The sequence below is a fragment of the Euleptes europaea genome, chromosome 8 (assembly GCF_029931775.1).
Source record: "Euleptes europaea isolate rEulEur1 chromosome 8, rEulEur1.hap1, whole genome shotgun sequence".
Taxonomy (NCBI): domain Eukaryota; kingdom Metazoa; phylum Chordata; class Lepidosauria; order Squamata; family Sphaerodactylidae; genus Euleptes; species Euleptes europaea.
The window spans coordinates 81,802,942-81,826,436 of NC_079319.1; the positions used below are offsets into that span (position 1 = coordinate 81,802,942).

Sequence of the window (23,495 nt, forward strand, 5' to 3'; positions counted from 1 at the left end):
TCTCCAGCCTATCAAGATAATCCTGTATCCTGCCTCTGTCTTCTACCGTATTTGCTACCCTTCCCAATTAAGTATCATCTGCAAATTTAATAAGTGACCCCTTTGAATCAGCATTTGCTGACAGATGGCCATCTAACCTCTTCTTTAAAACCTCCAGGGCAGGAGAGTTTACCACCTTCCGAGGAGGTGCGGTAGAGTCTAATCTCTAACCTCCCAAGGTTAGGAGTAGTGGACTCTAATCTGGAGAACTGGGTTTGATTCCCCACTCCTCCACATGAGCAGCGGACTCTAATCTGCTGAACCGGGTTGGTTTCCCCACTCCTAGACATGAAGCCAGCTGGGTGTCCTTGGGCTAATCACAGTGGTTGCTCCTTCTTTATGGAATACCCTTTGGAAAGGCTTCCTCTCTGTTACAGTTTCAGAAAATATTCAAGGATGAAGTTTCTATGATTTTTCCCCCCTGTAGATGGTTAGGTTCTTAAAGGAGTTTTATCTGACGTGTACTTGTGGGCTGTTTGGAATCCTTCTGAATTATGCATAGCGTGGAGAAAATGGTTGATAGGCCCATCAGTGGCTGCTAAACATGGTGAGTAAAGGGAAACTCTATATTCAGAGGCTGCAGATCTCTGAATAGTAGTGCTAGGAGGCAGCATCAGGGGAAGGCTTTAGCCCCTGTGCCCTATTTATTGGCCCTCCAGGGCAACAGGATTCTGGACTAGTTGGATCACCAGTTTGATCCAGCAGGGCTCTTCTTATGTCCTTAACTGATCTTGTTTTAATTATATTGTAAGCCTCTTTGGGTCTGTAGAGGACACAGGCAGGTTTAGAAGAATGTAAATAAACTGCAATGATTGGAAATGTGAGGCAGCATTGTATAGTGGTTAGAATGTTGGACTAGGATCTAGGAGAATGAGTGCCCACTGTGCCATGGACACTTGCTGGATGACCTTGGGCCAGTTATACACTTTCCTCCTAACCTACCTCTCAGGGTGGTTGTGAGGATAAAATGAAGAAAGGGAGACTGTTCGTTGCTTTGGGTCTCCAGCGAGGAGAAAGGTGGGATGTAAATAAATAAAGCAATGGTGTGAAAAGGACAAATCTGGATGAAACGTCATGTTTTGATGCTGTAACACCTGAACAAGCATCAAAGAGTAGTTTCCTCCAGAACATCCGTGCTCACTCTAGAAAGCCAGCTAAGAAACCTGGGCTGATCATCAACCTTGTAGATCATAAGGGAACAATATATGGGTTGAAATAAAGTGCATGTTTGGAATTCAAACCTGAACCCAATATTATGAGTGTGGCCAAGGACATGTATCACAAACTAGTTAGTTTCATTTGTTGGGCTTGACTGCAAATTATTGTTATTATTTAATATTAATAATTTATTGGATTTTTAGGCCTCTCTATCCTGACAAGTCAGGTTCAGAGCAGCTTACAAGAGCATTATACAGTCAAAATTCATACGATATATGACTAAAACTAGACGCCTTTTAAAATTTAAAACGCCTTTTAAAATTTAAAAAGCTCTCATGGCTGTCTTTAATGGTCCAGCTGCTTAAACACAAGCTTGCAATCTGAGTAAGCTGTGCTGTGATTTATGACCCTTTAATGTGCGAGATTTAGATTTTTGCTTGTCTGCCATGGGGCACCCAATTTTAGTTGTGAGACAGCCAAGGAAGATCCACTGCTGCAACCCAAGCACAGAATAACTTAAGTGTTGCAAATGAACTTCAGGGCTGCCAAAGCCAGGTTTGGTATTTCCATGTGGGTATCCTTTAAAAAAAAAACAAGAAAAAAAATCTTTGGTTTTGATAAGTATATTGTTCAAAATGCTGGGTAAGTGACAGTGGAATGCTGTGCAGGGTTGCTCCAGTGTAAGCTTACTGAAATCAGTGGGCTTCGATTCCAGTAACTTTGCATAGAGTTGTACTGTCAATGTCTGACATGCTATTATTTAAGAAAATTAACTGGAAGAGTGCAAACCACCTGCTCTTGCACTAAATCAGTGTAGATAAGAGTGGCAGAAATGTGTTGACTTTGAAGCAACAGGCATATTAGGTTTCCGTTGGCTTATTTTTATCTTCCAGTTTTCTTTGGGTTTTATCCCAGATCTCCTTGTGACAAATTTAAATGCATCTGGGGTACTTTCTTGGCAATCTTTTATTGGAACTGCTTGTTCATCAGAAAATGACCAGCAAACTCCACCCATTGCCTCTTATAGATGGGGATGCAGTCTCACTATAGTATTTCTTGATCCTTCTGGCTTGCCACTTTAGTTGTCAGTGATCATTTACGCATGGTCGCTGTAGCCTCCTTTATTCTCTGTTTCAGCCAGAATCAAATTTTTCTGAACGCACGTTACCTCATTCCTTGTCGGCTCAACCCTGTTTCAATGCAAAATGAACCCAGCTTTTCCCATTCTTCTTCTGGCCCAAATTAAACAGTTCCGCCTGGCTCATTCCAGAATAACTGAGCGAGCATACAACTTTCTCGGGTTGAGCTTGGCCCACCCTTTTCCAAACCCCTCTGCAAGGCAGCATGAAGAAAGCCAAACGGGATGCACAGAAGATTGGCTTCTCTCACAGCCAATCACGAAGCAGTGTGTAAAGAGGCAGGCATTCAAGTGCTTCCTGCCACCTCAGAGCACTTTCTGAGCAAAAGAAAGGCTTTTTTAAAACGAGGCTTGGATTCCCCCCCCCCTTCTTTAAGATTGCTCTGTTTTTTGTTCTTAAAATGCTTCTTTATGCAGTTGGGTTTGGGGGGAATGAGATCTTCTCTCGCAAGGTAAGCCAATTACAGAGCAGCATTTAAAGGGGTGGGGCTTGATTTGAACTTGGGAGACTGCTTTTCTGTATTCATGCCTCCATCAGCACACTGTTTCGTCCCTGATCATTCCAGCCAATGCAAACAGTTTCCCCCAACCCAGGTTACTTTGATCCTGGCTGAAACAGGGAATAAAGGAGGCTACAGCGACCATGTGTAAATGACCAATGACATCTATTAGAGATGCAAGAATATGATGATGGCCCTATCTGTATGTATTAAGATCCAAGGTTAAGGTTGACTTTCAGTTTAGTAGTGGTAGTTTAGGCTGTGTGTCATTCTGATATTTCTCTTTATCTGTTTGAATGAAACAGGTTGTTGCTGCTTCCTTTGTAGGAAGCAAGTTGATAGCATATGGAGAGAGGATGATCAGGTATGGCTCCCATGGAGTTATGGAAGAGAAAAAATCAAAGGAATGAATTCTGGAATACTTATACATGACTGAATTGAACTTGATCCTCCTTGTGTGCGTTGTTGGGAGGAACAGATTTTACTTCTGAGTGCCAAACGAATATAGTTGCATAATGGCCAGTTAAATTTTAAGAAGGAAGAATTCTCTCTCAGCCCAGCCACCAACTAATGGTGGTCCCAAAATGGAAATACTGCCAAAATTATACTTCTATTATGATGACTGAATACATATCACCACTGAAAACACACTAAAGTGATTTTCTGTAGAGTTCATAGAGTACTTTTTATGCTACTTCATGGTCCAAACCCTTTACAGGGTCTTCAATGCAAGGGTTGGGTCCATCAAGAGGGATTATGGAGCCCACCCTGCCGCTAGTGGGCACATGCAAAGAGCAGGTATACCACACATCCTGCCTTTCTTTGTATGCATGTTGAGATGATTTCTGACAAACTGCCAAATTAAATTATGATACTTCCTTTTCCATAGCTATTGGTACCAAATTTAAACAATTCATTGTTATTGCAACATAAAGGAACAATCAGTAAATTTGCTATCATATGTAGAACTTATTACATAAATTTCTAATTATTTGTTTCTATACTAGGTTTCATTACATTGCTTTCACAATAACTCTTAGTCTTATTTTCATCTACATTTGCTTATCAAAAAGTTTTTTAAAAACATTTCTTTCTTAAATCTTTCCCTTTTTACTTTAATTCTCATCTGAGCCTCCTGCCATATACGTGTAAAAGGCATTTCATTTTTCCTGAATTCCAATCTTGGTCTGTCATGTATGTAGGATGTTAGACTTCCCATGACACCATATTCTGCAAATTTGTTTTTCTATTCTTCCAGGTTTGAGCATTTGCCTGCTTTCCACTTTGCTGCAAATATTATTCTTGCCGCTGTTACTATGTTTTTGAATAATTCATTGTAAATTTTTGGCATATTGCTAGGTAATATATTAACATACTTTTAGGATCCATCACAAACTTTATTTGTAAACCCTTTTTTCATTTCATCATGGATTTCTATCCAGTGTTTTCTTGCTTTCTTGCAACAGTCACCTCAAGATTAGACTTCTGTAACTTGCTCTATGCACTGCTGCCCTTGAGACTGATCCAGAAACTCCAACTCGTCCAGAATTTGGCAGTGTGGGTTCTACAGGGACCCCGTTTAGAGCCCATGTACAGCTGGTGCTCTACCTGCTGCACTGGCTCCAGGTGGAGTACCAAATCAAGTTCAAGGTTTTGGTATTAACCTTTAACACCCTAAATGGTCTGGGAACATTGTATTTGTGTAACCACCTCGCACAATATACCCCTCAGAGAGCATTATGCTTTGTGGGAACAAATCTCTTGGTAATCCCTGGCCCTAAAACTATCCAGCTGTCCTCAACCAGAGCCAGGGCTTTGTCAGCCCTGGCCCCAACCTGGTGGAACTCTCTGTCTAATGAGACCCGGGCCCTGTGGGATTTAACCCAATACTGCAGGGCCTGTAAGACGGAGATGTTCCACCAAGTTTATGGTGGAGCACAGTAACGGTAATAAATCTACAGCCTGGCTTTCCTTACCCCCTTTATTCCTTCTTTTTCCTTTTTTCTCTTGTTCCCTCTTCCCTCCCTTTGTTCCTGGTTGGGTTTTCCCTGTCTATCTCCATCCTCTATTCGCCTCCCCCCAACAGATTGGGTGATATCAATAGTAGGTACTGATAAAAAACCACATTTTATAACATCCTCTCTAAGGTGGGAGTAGTCAGGGTGCCATCTGTATGGGATTGATTAATTAGTGATGTTTTAGATTATTTTTACTTGTATTTTTAGTACATATATTCACTTGATGTTAGCCGCCCTGAGTCCGGTCTGCCGGGGGAGGGTGGGATACAAATCACAAAATCACACAAGGTTGGAATAGACCACAAGGGCCATCAAGTCCAACCCCTTGCCATGCAGGATCCCACAATCAAAGCTCTCTCGACAGATAGCCATCCAGCCTCTGCTTAAAGACCTCCAAAGACGGGGACTCCACCCTCCATCCCCTGAGGCAGGGCATTCCACCGTCAAACCACCCTCACCGTCAGAAAGTTCTTCCTAATGTTTTGGGGGAATCGCTTTTCTCTTAGTTTAAATCCATTACTCCGCGTCTTAGTCTCTGAAGCAACCGAGAACAAGCTAGTTCCCTCATTAACATGGCACCCCTTCAAATATTTAAACATGGCTATCATGTCACCCCTTAACCTTCTCTTCTCTAAACAAACCCAACTCCTTAAGTCTCTCCTCATAGGGCATAGATTCCAGACCTAACTGCTACTGTTAGGTGGATTGGTAATTGGTTGACCAACAAAAGAGTGCTCATTAATGGCACAACTTCAACCTGGAGAGGAGTGACCAGTGGATTGCCACAGGGTCTGTCCTGGGACCAGTACTATTTAATATTTTTATAAATATTGGATGATGATGGAATAGAGGACATGATAATCAAATTTGCAGATGACACTAAGTTGGGAGGGTTAGTTAATACCCCAGAGGCAGGGGTATTAACTACCCCCTTTTTCCATTTCTTGTACATGTTCTTTTTAAATCCTATCTCAACCAAAGGTTCTTTAGACATCCACCCTGGTTTCTTCCAACCTCTACCATTTTTTCTCCTCGTTGGAACTGATTGAAATTGTGCCTTCAATATCTTACTTCTAAGAAATTCCCATCCTTCATGCACTCCCTTCTCTTTCAGTATTCTTGCCCACGGGATCACCCCCAGTAGTTCCCTAAATGTATTGAAATCAGCTTTTTAAAAATCCAGAATACATGTCCTGCTACTCCTTGCTTCTCCTTTCAGCTGTATAACAAACTCCAGGAGAATAAGGTCATTCCCACCTAAGGATCCCACTCCTTCCACCCCATAAACCAGGTTATCATTATTGGTTAAGATCACATTATTGGTTAATATCAGATACATCCCGGAAAGACTGATTCTGCAATCCCTGAGGGGTTGCAGCAGTGTTTCTTTTATTCACCAGGTGTATTCCTGGCGTTCTGGTTTTTAAAATCAAAACTGGAAAACAGCCTGTGCTAAATGAACTAGAAGTAAGTAAGATTATTGATATGGTCTGTTTGACCAGCCAAACGTTATGCATATAAATAACAGGATTCTGTTTCTCTGGTTCCTTCTCCCCAAAGGAACAAGGAGCTGGTTTACATGCTCATGTCCATCCACTTGTTTGCTCATCATTTGATCATTGTAGCTGAATGTGCAACTTGACTGTGCTGAAAAGCATCCTGTGTCCTATGAAGTTTGGTTTGTGATGTTTTGTTTTGTTTGGGGGCTCATTCACACGGCAGTTTGTCACTTGATCCCATAGTCATCCAGCAAAGTGTATGCATGGTTGAATGGGCTTTCAGTGCCTAGGATTAGAAGAGTTTGGGCTAGAAACTGGACTTGGCTTTTATTCTGGCTTCTTGTTAGCCACAACTTTCCTATTTTGGGCAAGTTTTCCTCCAGGTTGCTGAAGCGGGAGAGAGCTGCCAGCAAGGGAACAAATTAGAGTGTCTGCTGCTCCCCAATGAGTCAGAATTTCTATCTAGGAGAGGATCATGTTCAGAACACCTGCTACGGTAATCCTGATCTTTAGAATATCTTTGCAAGCAGTGTTTAGGCTTGTCACCACCTGCCCACACCAGCTGCTGAGGATCTCTTCCCTTCAGCCTTCTGGGTCAGCAATTGGAGGAAAAAACTGGGGGAGGCAATTTTCTGTTAATGTGTTTATAACAACATGAAGTTTTCTTTTCCATTCTTTTGCTATCATTTGTGGTGGTGGTAGTAGATCATTTGTAGAAACATGCTCATGTGTTGGATGCAATGGGTCTCGAGAGGCCTCGTTGCAGTAACCCCATACAGACCTGCCTGTCTACAAAGTGCATTACTAACCTTATCATATTGCACTTCTACTTTCTAGTCCTCTGAGCTGGATCATCATTCTTTCTATTTTTTTCTAGGTTTTACCAACCTAGTCCACTGCATTGAGTTTTGGTTGCCATAACCATATATTGGTATTTCTTTTCTTTAAAACTCAAAATAATTATTAAATTATTTGTGATAAACTATCAGCGCAGTCCTATCTTCTAAGCCTGTTGGATTTAATGGTCTTGGAAGGGGGCAACTCTGCTTAGATTGCACTGTAGAGCTATCAGCTGTTGGCTGGGTGGAGGCAATTCTTCTTTTGGGATTTCTTTTTTTGTTTGTTTACAAAAGAATCTGGACTACAGAGTATTACACACTAAAGTAAAGAAAATGGAGTCATGAATAAATTCCAACGTGTGTGTTAACCATCCTTAAAAATCCTGCCTCTCCTCTAGGGCTCTGAACCAATCCTTGTGATCTAGGCCTCATGCAAATCCAAGTGATTGTCAGCTGATCAGAGCCCATTGAACTCCACTGGATGGGATGGGGTGGGCCAGCCTCAGTTTAAGAAGGGTAAAGAAAAGCTTTTTTTTTCTTTTGGAGGGATTTTGTGTTCTGGAAAGAAGTGTCAGCTTAGCCAGGGTTTTATTTGGATTTTTAGTTAGGGTTTGGGGTGAGGGGTGGCTGAGGGAGGAAAGCTTGTTTTAGCGGTAGAAAGAATTTTACCTGTTAAGGGCCCATCATTCCTAACTGGTGTGTATAGGTTCTGTGGAAAGGTGCTCTGTGTTGGAAAAGAGCAGTCTTGAACCTGCAGGGGTAACCTGTCCAGAGGAAGGGGAATCACATCTCCCCTCAGGGGATACTTACTTTATTTGAGAGACAGCTTTACTTAAGTTATCCACACTTCATATTTACCTTATTCAATACTTTATTTTCTGTTAAATATACCTTTGTTGTTCATCTCCATTTGTGTCTTGTCTGTCAAGTCAAATATCTCAGAAAATGTGATCTTTGTTAACCTCACAAATATGTATAGCCATGATCTAGCAGGTTTCCAAGAGACCTTTATGGAGCACATAGCTTGTAGGCTCAATGCCTATTCGCCTCAGTTTTTTACCTGAAAAAGACAGAGGGCTCATCTAGAAATTATTGTAGGCAAGGAATGGCATCAGGGCTGCTGGTTGACATGAACAGAGAGGTTTTTGAGGAGCACCTGGCTGCATGGGATGAGTACAAATCCCCTGGGCCAGATGGTATGCACCCTAGAGTGCTCAAAGAACTTTCTAGAGAGCTTGCAGAGTCTTTGTCCATCATGTTCCAGACCTCTTGGAGGACGGGAGATGTGTCACAAGAGTGGAGGAGGGCGGTTATCCCAATTTTCAAAAAAGGGAGGAAGGATGACCCAGGAAACTACAGGTCAGTCAGTTTGACATCTGTCCCAGGGAAGATACGGGAACAGATATTAAAGAGATCAATCTGTGAGCATCTGAAAGACAACTCAGTGATCTGGGGAAGTCAACATGGTTTGTCTGGATCAACCTCGTTTTGTTCTTTGATAGAGCAACGAGCTTTCAGGATTAAGGGAATGCAGTTGATGTTGTTTACCTAGATTTCAGTAAGGCTTTTGACAGGGTTCCCCATGATGTTCTAATGGGTAAACTAGAGGACTGTGGGATGGACCCTAGGATAGTTAGATGGATAGGGAACTGGTTGGAGATCTGCACTCAAAGGTTAGTTGTCAATGGCATTTCATCTGAATGGAGTGAGGTGTCCAGTGGAGTGCCACAGGATTCTGTTCTGGGCCTGGTACTTTTCCATATTTTTATAAATGATCTGGATGAGGGTGTGGAGGGACTACTTTTTAAGTTTGCAGATGACACCAGTTGGGAGGAGCAGCGAACACACCAGAAGACAGAGATATAATTCAACGAGATCTGGACACACTGGAAAAGTTGGCGGATGAGAACAAGATGCAATTCAACAAGGATAAGTGCCGAGTTCTACATCTGGATAACAAAAATGAGGGTCATGCATACTGGATGGGGGATACACTTCTGGGTAGCAGTGTGTGTTTGAACAAGATCTTGGGGTATGAGTGGACAGTAAGTTAAATATGAGTAGCCGATGTGACGCAGCAACAAAAAAAAGCTAATGCGATCTTGGGGTGCATCAACAGAGGCATAACGTCAAAATCGCAAGATGTCATAGTTCTGCTGTACACTGCATTGGTCAGGCCACATCTGGAGTATTGTGTGCAGTTCTGGAGGCCGGGTGCAGAGGAGAGCGATGAAGAGGACCAAGGGCCTGAAGACTTAGCCCTATGAGGAAAGGCTGAGGTTAAGCTTGAGACCTTTGGTCAAAGGAGCTAGTAAATAAATGGAAATGGAAAGGCTGAGGGAGTTGGGAATGTTTAGTCTGGAGAAGAGGAGATTGAGGGGGGACATGATTGTTCTCTTTAAGTATTTGAAGGGCTGTCACTTAGAGGAGGGCAGGGAGCTGTTCCTGTTGGCAGCAGAGGATAGGACTCACAATAATGGGTTTAAATTGTAGACGGAGAGGTACCGGCTGGATATTAGGAAAAAGTTTTTAGAGTAAACGTTTTTTACAGTAAGAGTTGTTCAACAGTGGAATCAGCTACCTATGGAGGTGGTGAGCTCCCCCTCACTGGCAGTCTTTAAGCAGAGGCTGGACAAGCATTTGTCAGGGATGCTCTAGGCTGATCCTGCATTGAGCAGGGGGTTGGACTTGATGGCCTGTATGGCCCCTTCTAACTCTATGATTCTATTATTCTATACACTACCAATATTTAATTTAGAGCTTGTGTCCCCCTTTTTATTTGACTGTGGACAGTTGGGGTATAAAGAATCTACAGGAGAGGTCAGAGTGGACGACTGGATATTCTTCAGTCCAGAAGGCAGTTGCTCCAGTGCCTTCCCCCCCCCCCAACTCTCTATTACCCTATAGCCACCACAATGGCCTTTTGGATCTTCTACAAAGCTGATAAGACCTGAACCTACATAGGTTCAAGCTTTCTTTGGTATTGTGCAAAACTGGTCTTTATTTCAAGTTTATTCTCACCGTTGCCTTGCTTTTTATTACAGGAATGAAACTATGTAGTTTTACCCATAAATGTCAAATAGCTGATTATGGAGATAGATCATGATGGGTAGCCATGTTAGTCTGTCTGTAGCAGTAGAAAAGAGCAAGAGTCCAGTAGCACCTTAAAGACTAACAAAATTATCATGCCAATAAAGGTGACTGAAACTGACTAACAAAATTTCTGACAGGGTATGAGCTTTTGTGATGCACAACTCACTTCAGATAATTATGGTTATACTGATTATGGTTATACTGACAGGTAAACCCACCTTTTAATTTTAAACAATAATGATCAGATTCAGCACAGTGAAGAAGACAGAGTTGTCCTTTCTGCATAGCTATATCCTCTGCTGCCCCTATTATTTATGGGGAAACTTTCCTTTCTTTGACTAACAGTGCATTCCTAAGCAAAGCTCTGTGTGTGTGTGCCATTAAGTCACAGCTGACTTATGGCAATCCCATAGGCTTTTCAAGGCAATAGACATTCAGAGGTGGTTTACCATTGCCTGTCTCCACATGAGCTGAGAGAGTTCTGAGAGAACAGTGACTGGCCCAAGGTCACCCAGCAGGCTGCATATGGAGCAGATTGGAGTCTGCTGCTCTAAAGCACTACACCACGCTGACTCTCTATGGTACTGAGTAAGTTTAAAGTTTGAAAGCTGGCTTCTGTTTTACATCTGAGGGACTGAGATGGCAGCCAAGCTATTGCAGTATGTCTGTTTGAGCCAATGTTGTTCAGGTCTGCATCCTGTCGCCATTAACATGACTGGGTCAGATTGCATGGTCTATTTCTCCTAGACTTTCTACAATACACTGAATCCTGAGAGCGCTATCTGGTTCGTAGACTTGGATCTTGCAGGCTGGCTGTAGGGTGGATCAACTCAAGTTGTTTGAGTCAAACTTTAAAATACTCATGGCTGCTGCCCCCTCCCCACCATCTCCACACATTTCCAAGACTTCTTGCTACTTCCCTGACTACTGTTAATATGTTTACTGTCTTGACAGCTGTTTCTCCTACACCTGTTTCACTGAAAATTCCTACTACTTGGCAGAAGAATGTCGTCGTCTCCCATAGCCTCACACGTGTTTATCTGGCTGTGGTTCCTTGAACAAATGAGTACAAGTTTGGCTGATGAATAGAAGGGCTTTGGGGGGTATTATCTAGTTGCCTTTTTTCTTCACTTTGGTCACTCTCTCATTTTATTCCACAGAATCCAGCTAGTGTTCTTTTAAATGAACTTTGAATGCTGTCCTGAACAATGTCAATGCACTTCTCGGTTTTTTCATAAATTTTAATTTTGCTGACTATAGTAGATAGGAAAGGATGAAAAGAGCCCCAGCATAGTGTAGTGGTTAGAGTGTTGGACCAGAATCTAGGAGGCTGCAGCTCGAATCCTCTCTCGTCCATCCAAGCTCACTATGGGACCTTGGCATTTCACCTTAACCTACCTCACGTGGTAGTTGCTGTGAGGATAAAATGAAGGAGGGGAGAAAGACAATGTAAGCTGCTTTGAGTCCCCAATGGGCAAGAAAAGTGGCATATAAATATAAAAGATGAGGCAGAGGGATTCTCTCTGCATTGAACCAAGGATGCCTCCATATCATGAGAAAAGAAGAACATTTGTACTGTGATTAGTAAGACTAGATAAAGTTCAGTTTGCACAGCATAGGACAGGCTAGCATACCACATTATTTAAAAATACACTTTAAATGTAGTCTGGAGGTACATAAGAGGAGCCCTATTGGATCAGATCAGTGGTCAATCTGGTTCAACATCCTGTTACACACAGTGGCCAACCAGTTACTCTAGAGGTCCAATGGTGGGCCATCACCCCCAGTTCCAGATCATTTATGAACAAATTAAATAGCACTGGCCCCAATACTGATTCTTGTTGGACTGCTTCCTTCCTTCCATTGCAAGAACTGTCTATTTATTCCTACTTTCAGCTTCTTGTCATTTAACCAATTTTGAATCCACAAATTTTGAATCCATGACTGCTAAGCGTACTCAGGAGTCTTTGTTGAGGTACCTTGTCACAAGCCCTTTGAAAGTCCAAGTATATAATGTCTACTGGTCGCTATTATCTATGTATTTGTTCACTTTCTCTGAGAACTCCAAAAGGTTGGTTAGGCAGGACTTCCCATTGAGGTACCCTTGGATGTTATCCATTCTTCTTCAGTACACTGACGTTGAATTTTGATATAAACACCAATATTTTACCTAAAATGGTTTCATATAACCCAGGAGGGTATACACAAATTATGGCCAGTCATCTCAGCCATCCTTGTGTGGTGGTCTGCCAGGAATGTGGGTGATTGAGAGGACTGCAAAAATCGGAGGCAGAAAGTACTGCCAGGCCACAGTTTGTGGCTGAAGGTGTGTTGGGCTTGACAGAACTCCAGCTGCAGAGGCCTGCAATAAGAACTGCCCCGAACTGTTCATAAATAATCTCTGACATATAAATGTGTCCTGTGAAGAGGGCAGAGAGAGGAAACCAAAATAACCACCCTTTAAGATAAATCAACAGTTTGTCTGGCAGCCAATAAAGTGTTGGCATTATATTTCATTTGTGTAGGCCAGGAAATAATTTTAACGGAACATACATATGCATTTAAGATTCATATCTATTAAGTTTATATCTACAAAATACGCTACTGATATGTGTAACGTCTATATGACACTGCTGTGGGTTGGAAACATACACAGGCTCAGCAGCTCTTCATATGGAGCTGTGTGGAAGTCCTTTGCTGCTTCATATGTTTCTTAATAAGATTAAAAAATATTTCCGTGCCTTCTGAGTGTATTTTTAAGACACCATCAACAGGTGGTGCGCAGTGGTCTTAGTAGACAAGACCATTAATAAAACGAATAACAACTGGGAGAACTCCTAAGCTTGATTTATTGAGCTATATCTTATATAAATACTGGGTTCCCTTCCATGTGTTGTCTACCTCTCAACGACCTTGAACCCACTATTTTCTGTATCCAAAGCAAAATCAATATGCTGACTTGTTTCTTTGTTTTAGACTACCCTAGCACATATTATAGCAAAAGGCAGCAAGAAGAAAGGCACAAGGTTTGTGGCATTATCAGCCACTAGTGCCAAAACCAATGATGTCCGTGAAGTCATCTCCCAAGCCCAAAATGAGAAGAGACTCTTCAAGAGGAAAACCATCCTTTTCATTGATGAAATACACCGTTTCAATAAGTCTCAGCAGGTAAGTCTCAGCAATAAGTCTCAGCTTCAGGATGATATGCGTAGAAGGCTTTCTTCTGGAAGTGTGTTGCTCATTGTTTTTGACAATATTGCTACGGATTCAAATTTGTCTCTTGCTATCCTGGGAAGGAGGACAGAATTGCATACATTGGTGGATGGGAGCAGTTTCATTTTCTCCCAGTTCTGTGAGGTAGGCTAAGCTTAGAGAGAGCAACAGACCAAGGTTACTTCGGGAAATTCATAGCTGAGCAAGGACATGATTCTGGGTCTCCCTGATCAAATCCCAATTTTCAAAGCTATTAGATCACATTTCTTTTGATCTGTATTGAAAATGCATTAATAGAGTTTGGCAACTGAATTACAGTTAGATTTGCAACGCTACAAATGTTGTAGCTGGGTTTAAATCACAAGCTTAGAATATGAAATCTGGCAAGTGCTGCAGTATTTTAATGTATCTACCTTCCCCAGACAACACATTAAAAGCATATTTCCCCAGCCTCTGGGAAGAAGCTTTAAGGATGTAATTGTAACACTATTTTATAGACGTTGCATTTGGATCCTTAAAAAATAGTGTAACTGAAAGTGATCTAAAAACAAGGGCAATAGAGACCCTTCGTCAGTAGGCAGAGTGGGAAACTATAAAATATGTATGGGATGACCAATGGATCTCCAATAGATATTCTAAAGTTTGACCATGAATTCAAAAGAAAAAAACGTTTTGATTCTGTATCAGAATTATAAAGTACCTGACTTAAGGTCATCCTTGGTGGGCTTGGGGGCACAGGAAGAGCCCCCAAAGAGTTCCTTTTCTCTGCTTATCATTTCAGTAATTTTGTGTATGGAGGTGCTGTTCTGTCCCAAACAATGAAGCAAAAGGGACAGAAGTGAATGGTGTCTTCAGAAAATGATTGCTTTATACCAGTACTGTTTTGTGTTCTTGATGGGGATACCTAAGGACTTCCCTGAAACATTGCTAGTTAAATAGAATGAGTGAAGCTATTAGCTTAGCAGGGTGAGCTGTCAAAAATACATCTATCGAGAAGAATGACAAACTAATAACTAGGATTAGCAATTAATAATTTAAGTTCAAAGTTGATAAAGGGTGTTTGATTTTCCCCCATTCTTTCCCCCCCTTGTTTTCTTTTCTGTACCCATGTATTATATAAATATATATATAAAGACATGAAAAATGCAGGTGTAGTTATAAAAGAAGATACTTACATTGGATGCCTCAGGCTATCACTGATGGGGACCAATTTCTTCTGTTTCCCTCCCATGGCCAGGATACTTTCCTTCCTCACATTGAGTGTGGGACTGTGACCTTGATTGGAGCAACTACGGAAAATCCTTCGTTCCAGGTCAATTCTGCCCTACTCAGCCGGTGCCGTGTTATCGTTCTCGAGAAGCTCTCAGTGGAAGCAATGGAAGCTATTCTGATGAGAGCTCTCAAGTCCTTGGGGATCCAGATTTTAAGCACAGATGAGCAGCATGCTGGCTCAGTGAATGGCAGCAACAGCAAGATCTCTGAGTGAGTGTTTCATGCATGGCACCGTGTTAACACACACCACCCAAAGAATCCATTGACAGCCTGCCAGAGCAGAAATGAGCAAGAGTTGTGGAGTGGCGATTGGGTAGGAGGGATTAAAAAAAACTTAGTAAACAGAGCCCCCCCCCCCAAGTGTGTATGTGTGTGCTAAATATATGTGGGGGGGAATAATACAAAGGCAATTCTGCTTTTCAAAAATCCTGCTTTCTTGGCTTGAGGAAAGTAGTTTTGTAGCTGCCCATAGGATATTTAAATCTGTTCTGCTGTTGAGAATTTGTTCTTTCTTGTGCTGCACTTGTAATATGATGCATCTGCCATCAACAACAGAATTTTAGCCAGGACTTCCTTATGTTAACTTGTCTGGATCCTGTCAGTCAAAACGCTCTTGTGTGCTAGGGACCTTGTCTGACTACAAGCAAAGGAAGAATCATGTCTACATCATAATACTGAGAGTCAGTTTAGAAGCCATCAATTGTCCATTTAAAAATGATATTGACCAACATTTCAGCACAATTAAAAACTGGTAGCCAAAGAGGAGTTTTCAATTAAAATACTTTTTTCTGCTTCCAAACTCACTCTTCTGTCTGCTTCCAAACTCACTCAGAAAGTTTTGGAGTTTAAAAATAAGAGAAAATATTAGTTCAGTCTGGAAAAACAGATTTTGGAATATTCAACCATAATTAATGAATTAAGTACACTTTTATCCTACCCACTTTCCTCCTGTCTTCCATTTTGTCTGCACAGCAACCCTGTGAAGTGAATTAGGCTGAGTTATAGTGAGTGACTGGCCCAAGATCACCCAGAGATTTTCTGTGGCTGAACAAGGATCTGTCAGATCTTAGTCCAACACTGTAACCACTATACCTTGCAGGCTCCCTATGCTAGTTTCCTTCTAATTTTCCAGACATAATTTAATTCCCATTGATTTTATGGGATTTTTAAGCACAACATTTTGGGGGGGATTGGAGCGTCTCTCTCATTTAGTCTAGTGATTTTAAAGACAGTATTAGTATTGCCTTCATAAGTAGCTGTTCAGTGATCAGGAAAAAGCAAAACACCCAGGAGTATTGCCTTTAAAACTGATGAAGTGAAAGCCCTACAGAATGGGTACAATTAATATAGTTTGAAATTATTTTTGAAAAGGAAGTACGGCAAATATGATTTTATTCCTTCAGAGCATATGTAAGAAAAAGAGTGGGTTGAGTTCCTAACTAGATTGCATAAGTTACGCAAATGAACAAAGGAATGCAGTGTCTTTATTTAGGCTATCATGTCTATCATTGTGTGGCCATTTGTTGTTTTTATTGCACCGGGATGAGAACTGCATTGGAGGAGTGGGGCAGACCAGTGCTGCATATCAGGCTTAATATAATGGCACAGCTGTGGTGGGGGTGACTCCCTGGCCAAGTTTTGGAGGCTCGATTTCCAGATAGAATGTAGGTAAAGAGAAATCACTGTTCCAGCTGCACTTGTCCAGGGTTTTATGTTTCATTAGACCCTCTTACAATCCATGCACACTGAAAATATTATTACATAGTAAACATTATCAGATGACAAATGCAAGAAGTGAGCTACTTACTCAAGCCAAAGCTTGCTTTTCCTAGTTGGAGCTTAGAGATTAGTGGGCCAAGCAATAACTGATCTAAAGCCATTAAAGCAAGGCTTCCCAGTCTGTCTGAGGCTTTGGGTAACTTCTGGAATTTTGAACCACAATGTGGGTGCCACACAGAGTAAAATGACTGCCATATAGGCCAGGGCCAGCTGCTAAACAGCTACCATGGGGTACTGGGTCTGATCGCAGTGTAGAAAGGTTGCATGGCAAGCATCCTGCTGTTATTGAATGGATGCCCCTTAAAGATACAGAGGTGATTGCTCCTGGGTTATTCTGAAGCACTTCCTCATTCACTGAGGTAGATGAAAGCCAGGACTGTTTTGGAGAAGAAGCAAATGGGCACCAGGAAACCTATCAGCAGGCACTAGTGCTGCCCACAGATGACATGTGCATGATTACTGTATTTTTAAAAAAGTTCGTCCATTCCTGTAATGCCAAATATCAGACTGCTTTTGCCTATGTCTTGGTGGAATTTCAGTTTTAAAAGTACTAATTCATTTTCTGTACATAATATGTTCCATATGATGGTCAGAACAATGTGTTACCAAACAAACATTGTCCTTGGTGCTGAAAACAGGCCCTTTGTGTATTTTGCCCTCCTCCTGTATGATGTTAGGTCAACCCACAGTCTGTTTTCCCACACGTGTTCTCTGCATTGTAGGACAGCAAACTTTACCTTTTTAAGATGGGTTTTTGTGGCAGGGGTTAATGTTTCATCTGGGACTGATATTTTAGCACACTTTATGTAGCTTGGTATTGAATCAGTATTTTATGGTGTTTTCTTTTGCTCCCCAAAGGCCTCATAGTCTAAACACTGAATGATGTGTCATAATGGCAATCCATGATCAGATCTCCAGACATCTTGATTTTTTCTTTAAAAGACTCCATGGATTGGGGCAGGGTTTGAATTAGGCCTGGGCCACTGGGGTGGGTTAACCCTTCCTGTGACATTTCCCAGATAGTAACTATTCTTCCTATCCCCAAGCACCCTTTAACCTTGGTAGGAAAAAATCGTTATGTCACAGTTCCAAACCATGAGTTTGCTAATCATTCTTTAGAGTCCAAACCATGGTTTGAGCTTCCCAAACAAACTGTGGTTTAGAGTTGCTTCTCTGCTTTCATTTTCCATCCTCTCAATGTTCAGCTTAATAAGTTGAAAATAATCATTTCCGTTTCTGTTGCCTAGCAGAGGAGGTAAAACAATGAGCCCTAACCATTGTTCAGCCGTAACAGCAAACCATATTTAGCACAAACTGTGGCTTGGTATCCCTACCTCAAAACGTGGTTTGTGATATTGACTATCACAAACCATTTCTTGCCATTTCATACAATACACCAAGCTTCCTTACCCATGACTGAATGTGGTGAGCAAATATGTTCTTTGCAAGTACAAATGCTGGGAAGCCGTGTTCAGTTGTGTGTGCTAAATGTGAAACAGGACAAATGGGAATTTCTGCAATAGATATTCAGGATATGCGAGACAGCCCTAGTCTCTCACATAAATTATGAGTTAGATTGCTAGTGGATTTCTCTTGCATAATGTCACCTGTCTGAGGAAATCAACAGGCTTTGTGCCCATTTATATTTTATCCTCTGAGCTCTGTGAGATGGGTAAACATGTTATAAACAGAAACACAGAAACCTTAATAGGATTGCTCAAGGTCACTTACTAAGCAAGACAGAAAGAGCCAAGAAATGACAGGACTGCTTGGGGAGCCCTTCAGAAACTGGGATTCACCTTTCCATAGCTTCAATCTGTTACATTTCAAGGGGTGACACCATGTGGGCAGAGCCAGGTAAATGACTTCTCTTACCAGTGTGATCTTTCCTAAACGGTGAGTTCATTGGAGGGATTGTTGTGATCAGCTGCACACACGTAGTGCCGAACTAAGTGTGCCATGAATTAAATTGCTTCCACGCAGTTGTTTGAGTGGTTAAAGAACACCTCATTTGTAGTTCACCACGCTGTATGATGCTATAATGCCCCCTTTACAATAAATGCCAAATACCTCCATTTGCAAGTTTCTTTTTAATGATCCTGGTCAAGACACTTGTGTTTATTTTATTGTTAATTTTGCTGAATGCCCTTCAAACTTATTGCAATATTCAACTGTTGGCCAAGTTTCAAGGGCAAGACAAAATATCTGTATTTGATGTTCAGTGTATTCCAGTCTTTGGTCCTCTCTCTACAAATAGTACAATTTCTGATAATATCAGAATGTCTGATAGGAATAATACATGTGAATCAAGTAACTGTAACCAGGCAGGTTTATTTTATGAAATTTGTTGTGCTTCCAAGAGTCACACTTTCAACTGAATTGGGTTCTGCTGGACCACAAGAGGGGTGAAGGAAGTTTGGGAATAGATAAGGATTAGGTTTAGGGGTGTGTGGAAAGCAGGCTGCTGGTTGAAATGCCCAGTTGAATGCTCCCATTGATTAATGGGTTTTGTGGGATTCATACAACCCTGATCATGCTGTGCTGTGTCTGTTGGTTGGGAGGATATTTCTTGTTTAGGGTCCATATGTGTATGCAGAGCTATATTTTTGATCTTCGGTGCAACTCTTAAGCAAAGTCATGCCATTCTAAGTCTATTGAATTCAATTGATTTAGAAGAGCATAACTCTGATTAGGATTGCAGCACTGTTGGTTCAAAACTGTACTGAATGAAGCACAATAAAACAGAAGTCCAGTGGCACCTTAAGAACCAACAACATGTATGTTGGCATGAGCTTTTATGAATCAGAGCTCACCTTCTTCAGATGCTATGAAAAGAAAATCATATTCCACATTTTAATAAGGGAAAATTACAAGGGGGGGGCGGAGAATCATACTCTCTGTAAAGAAATCAAAACCTTGTCTCCTTTGGTAATTTTCCATATTTTCATAGCATCTGACAAAGTAGACTTACAAAAGCTCATGCTGGACCAAATGTTGTTTGTCGTCTATTTTGCTACAATAGATTGCTGCAGCTAATCTTCTAGAAATATTAATGCAGTAGCTCAGTATTGGCAAGTAAGATGGAAGTTATACCAATTTGCTCATGGCAGTGCTGTAGCAAAGGTGTGAGGTTGTTCACGACAGAAGGCTGTCTTATTCTGCACTTTATTTTTGCACATGTGTTCTACTTGCTAATGATCTCTTGGGCACTTGATGAGCTGAGAGTAAAATGAACCTCAGGTATAATTATCCTAGGAGAAAGAATATATATTCCATGCTTTCCTTCCTTTAATGGTACAGCTCCTAGCCAATAGACTGTAAGCTAACCACACTGAACAGCTGGGCAGAATTTTTTAAAAAAATATTATTTTAAATAATTTATTATATTCTTTAAATTATCCTTGTGCCTCTTAAATTCAAATAAACCCAAAATAAATCTCACTACTGGAACTGTGATCACTGGATCACTACCACCCAGCAGAAATTGTAGCTTAGCTACAGGCATGTTTATATCAGGAATTAATGGATTGATCAGCTGTGTTCTTAAGTGCTCATATCTTCTACAATAAAATAAGACACGCTCCATGGTTTCGATAAAACCAGTTCCACATCCACATAGATGCTCAGAGTATGGCTTTTTAGAATAGTGCCCACTCAAAATGGCTGCAGGCAGTACATTACAGATAGCTGCCTTGGCAGCCTTGAGCATATTTTACAAAGATTTTTTTCTTGATAAGACGCCGAGAATGCCTTAATTAGTTTTGGTTACGGGGAGGGAACAGCTGGGGTATAGGTAGAGACAGAGCCTTTTTCTCTGCTTTATAGTTGTAGGCTGCATATTGTGTTCTATTATTGCCAGGTTCTCCTGCCAACCTGGGCAATTCCCAAAAAGCCACTCGCTCAGACAGTCAAGTCCGAAGCAGGTAAACTATTGTAGAAGCATCAGGTACAGCTAAGGTGACTTAGACCACCTCTGACAATTATTTATCTATCTATTCATTCGTTTTATTTAATTGTTATTACTTTTGAGTGGAGCTTACCTGCTCTGCCTCGCTCAGAAGGGCATTATTCAGCCCTCTGCTCCATTTTTGTTTGGTTTTCTTTTGATTACAGCTCTGGTTTTCTGGTTATCTGGGTGTTGGATTCTTGCTGCACTCCCCAAAGAGCTGTGTCTTCTTTTATTATTATTTTCTTTTATTTATTATCTTTGACCAGCTGATTTGGGTCTGTTTTGTCCTGTCCTAGGATAGCTGCCTTGGCAGGCTTGAGCTCCATTTTGTGATGTTTGATCAAAGGCCAAGTGTGTCTTAATTAGCTTTGGTTTTTGCAGAAGGAACAGCTGGGCTATAGGCAGAGACAAAACATATATTGTGTTTTACCTGTTGATTTATTAACTTATTTTATTTAACTGTTATTGTTTTAAAATGGAGCTTAGCTGGATTTGTTATGTGAAACTTTGCAGATACCGGTTCATTTTGCCTTTATGTAGTCAAGGGACAATAAACTGCGGACAGGAGTGGAAGTCAGCAGTAGTTCTTTATCTATAGCCGTGAATAAAGAAGCCAGGTGCAAGAGGCTCATTCTCAAAGCTGCATAAGGACACAATAGCTGTGGATTTCATTTTATACCTGATCAATTTGCCCTTTCATTGGTTTGACAACATAACGTAACATGTTACCTCTTATTTCCAACATACCTCTTAATTCACAGTTGGCCATCATTTCTGCTCGTTTACCTGATCCCAACACCTGGGTCCTTTCAACTTTGTTATCTGCCTAACTGACCCATTCCCTTTCAAGTACCCATTGCAGTAACTGGTACACATTTCTTCATGGCCCCTCTCTCAGCTTACCTCATCCTACTCCTTTCCTTTCTGTTCACACAAAGATTCCTCTTTCCTAGCCTAAATGTAGTTCTTTGCAAAAATTAACCACTTCTAACATATATTGATAAAGATATATATACTTGGCTGGCTGAGAAGGGTATTCTCTGAGTTTTCACTTCTTCTGGATTTGTTCCCTTTTGTGGCTCTATATTTTCCATAGTAAGACAGGGTTTTTTGAGCAGAAAACTCTGCATTTGATAGTCACCTTTTATTAACTCAAGCACTCAGGTGATTGAAAAGAATTGGTTATTATGGGGAGAAAAAGAAATCGCCCTTTTGAGGAACTTCCAGCACCCCAAAGAAAACAAAGTAGAATGGATGATTTCCTAGATATTCGTTTTTCCACTATCTGCTCAAATCATTATTTACTGTTATTCCCCAATGATAAAGCTCCACTTAACAGCTACAAGTATTACCAATGAGACTGAAATATCTCTTTCCTCAACACCTAAGCCACCAGAAACAGATTACACCAAATAAAATATTTGAAGATTCACTCCAGGGACTTTGAATTTTTGGCTTCCCAAACACTTAATAGCTCAAACTGTAAGTAAATTTTATGAGATGCTTGACCCATTACTCCAATTTTTTTGTAAACAACCTGGTACCTCAGACTTTGTAGTTCCAAAACAGGGGGAACAGGGAGATTTGCATCCTATAAACAATTTATTGAGTCAACCCCTTCATTTATTAAAAGAGAAACAACCCAGATTAGTACGTGCCCCTGAATTCTTCACCTAATTGATTTTAATACCAAAAGTTATAGTCCTTGATATTTATAAATTTCAGGGACAATGGATAGACTGGACCTCTAAATGGAAGGCAAGGGGACACTTATCTTGCTTGCTAGGACTCCGTTATGTTAATCTTAAGTTTGTCGAAAGGATACATGGCCCAATTCATCATGACCGCATTTTACTATATTTTAATACCTCATGGATTCCTTCTTTGATACTGGAAAAACGTCAATTTCTGCAGCATTTTGGGATTTTTTGTTTTTTTGTGCTTTTTCCCCCCTGAAGGTCACCATGATTAGAAGCCAGCATGTTCAGTGGCTCATAATGGTGTCAGCACGTATTTGAACATCATTACATGTATCTCTCAACAGTAGATTCATGCCTGAAGACAGGAATGAGCAACAATCACTTTCATGGTGGGCCTTTTGTTTGTGCCTGTTCTCATCAGTGAAACATCTATCCGTTTAGGTTAATCCTGTTGATGGCTCAGCTGAGCTTTTACACTGGACATACACGAGCTGTAGTTTTCCTTTGCCTTCTGAGTTGATATCCCAGTCTTGAGGTCAGCCAGTGCTGGGTCCTGGGGTGTCCTCCTTGCCAGTTTGTTTATATTTCTGTCTCTAAGTATCATCTGTTACAAAATACGAACATCAAGGCCTGGTGTCTGATATGTCCTGCGTTTAATTTTGGAGACTGGCAAAAATACTGAATAGTGCAAGTGTAAGATGAGAGTCTAGAGCTCTCCGGAGGTCACAAGTTGGTTAGGTCTTGCCTTGGAATTGTTACCTCATGTAGGATAAAGAGTGGCCTACCTGCACTGATGCAGGAAGGTCTGAATTTGAATATGGAGCCAGGAGGAAAGGAAGGTGAAGCAGTGTTTATTCTCTTGTGAATCAGCAGAGCTGAAATATGTTGTACCTCTTGGGAAATTCCTGTAGAGAACTAGTGAACAAAAGGAGAATAGTTTCGGGTTTTGTTTTTTTAATTGGCACTTCCGTATCGCAAGCACTTCAATTTATTTTGCATTCCGCTTCTGTTCCGGGTTATGGGCAATTGAAAAAGTACATGCATTTAAATTACCACACGCAAATACGGAATAGCTGGTCTCCTAGAGACAGGGCAGCCCTAGTATCATAGTTCCCCTTTCAGTGTGCATGCACATTTCTTAGGAGGGAATAGGCATTGGTTCCAATATCCAGATCTCAAATGTCTTTTGATGCAACTAGCATTTCATTTTTATTTGGCTAAAGAGCATTCTCTAATTATGATACCTTGGCTGTTATTCTGCTGACTTCTGTCTGATCTCTGGCAGATTGCTTAGAAAT

The 23,495-nt window shown here is 41.1% G+C and overlaps 1 protein-coding gene across 1 annotated transcript in view; it reads left to right on the plus strand.

Moving 5' to 3' along the window:
- The window catches only part of WRNIP1 (WRN helicase interacting protein 1), a 55,418-nt gene that overhangs the window by 6,436 nt on the left and 25,487 nt on the right, over positions 1-23,495 (plus strand). Inside the window, exons 2-3 of the mRNA XM_056854980.1 lie at positions 13,261-13,452; positions 14,735-14,979. Coding sequence (XP_056710958.1) covers positions 13,261-13,452; positions 14,735-14,979 — 437 coding nt within the window. The remainder of the gene's footprint in view (positions 1-13,260; positions 13,453-14,734; positions 14,980-23,495) is intronic.